The sequence below is a fragment of the Apaloderma vittatum genome, unplaced genomic scaffold (genome assembly GCF_000703405.1).
Source record: "Apaloderma vittatum isolate BGI_N311 unplaced genomic scaffold, ASM70340v1 scaffold37762, whole genome shotgun sequence".
Lineage (NCBI taxonomy): Eukaryota > Metazoa > Chordata > Aves > Trogoniformes > Trogonidae > Apaloderma > Apaloderma vittatum.
In genome coordinates, this window is record NW_009702601.1 from 832 (window position 1) to 1,180 (window position 349).

At 65.0% G+C, this 349-nt stretch overlaps 1 protein-coding gene across 1 annotated transcript in view; it reads right to left on the bottom strand.

Annotated features, from left to right (window-relative positions):
• Positions 1-344, bottom strand: part of LOC104270058 (forkhead box protein O6-like) — a gene marked incomplete at its 5' end in the record, with an annotated part of 767 nt that extends 423 nt beyond the window's left edge. The window contains one exon of the mRNA XM_009864300.1: positions 35-344. Within this exon, the coding sequence (XP_009862602.1) occupies positions 35-344 (310 nt within the window). The remainder of the gene's footprint in view (positions 1-34) is intronic.
• Between the last annotated feature and the right edge of the window lie 5 nt (positions 345-349).

Here is a 349-nt window from a genome sequence, read left to right on the forward strand (position 1 = left end):
AGAGAGCCCGAGTGGGACGGGTAAGAGGACAAACCTTGCTCCCCGCTCCCGCACAGCAGCGGGTTGTGTCTGTGGCCACGGGCCGGCACCATGGGGCTGGCCTGGGGCAGGGGCAGGTCCGCCGGGACCATGCTCTCCTTGTGCGCGTAGGAGATGGAGGAGAGCAGGTCCTGCAGCGAGGCGTTCCTGTAGGAGCTGACGGGCGAGAAGGTGGCTTGCTTGTTCTCCTGGATGGTCTGCATGGGCAGGCGGCGCATGAGGCTCATGGCCGGCTGGCTGTAGATAGTCCCGCAGTAGGTGTTGGTGGCAGCCCCCATGGTGGAGCACTTGGAGTTGAAGGTGAAGCTGG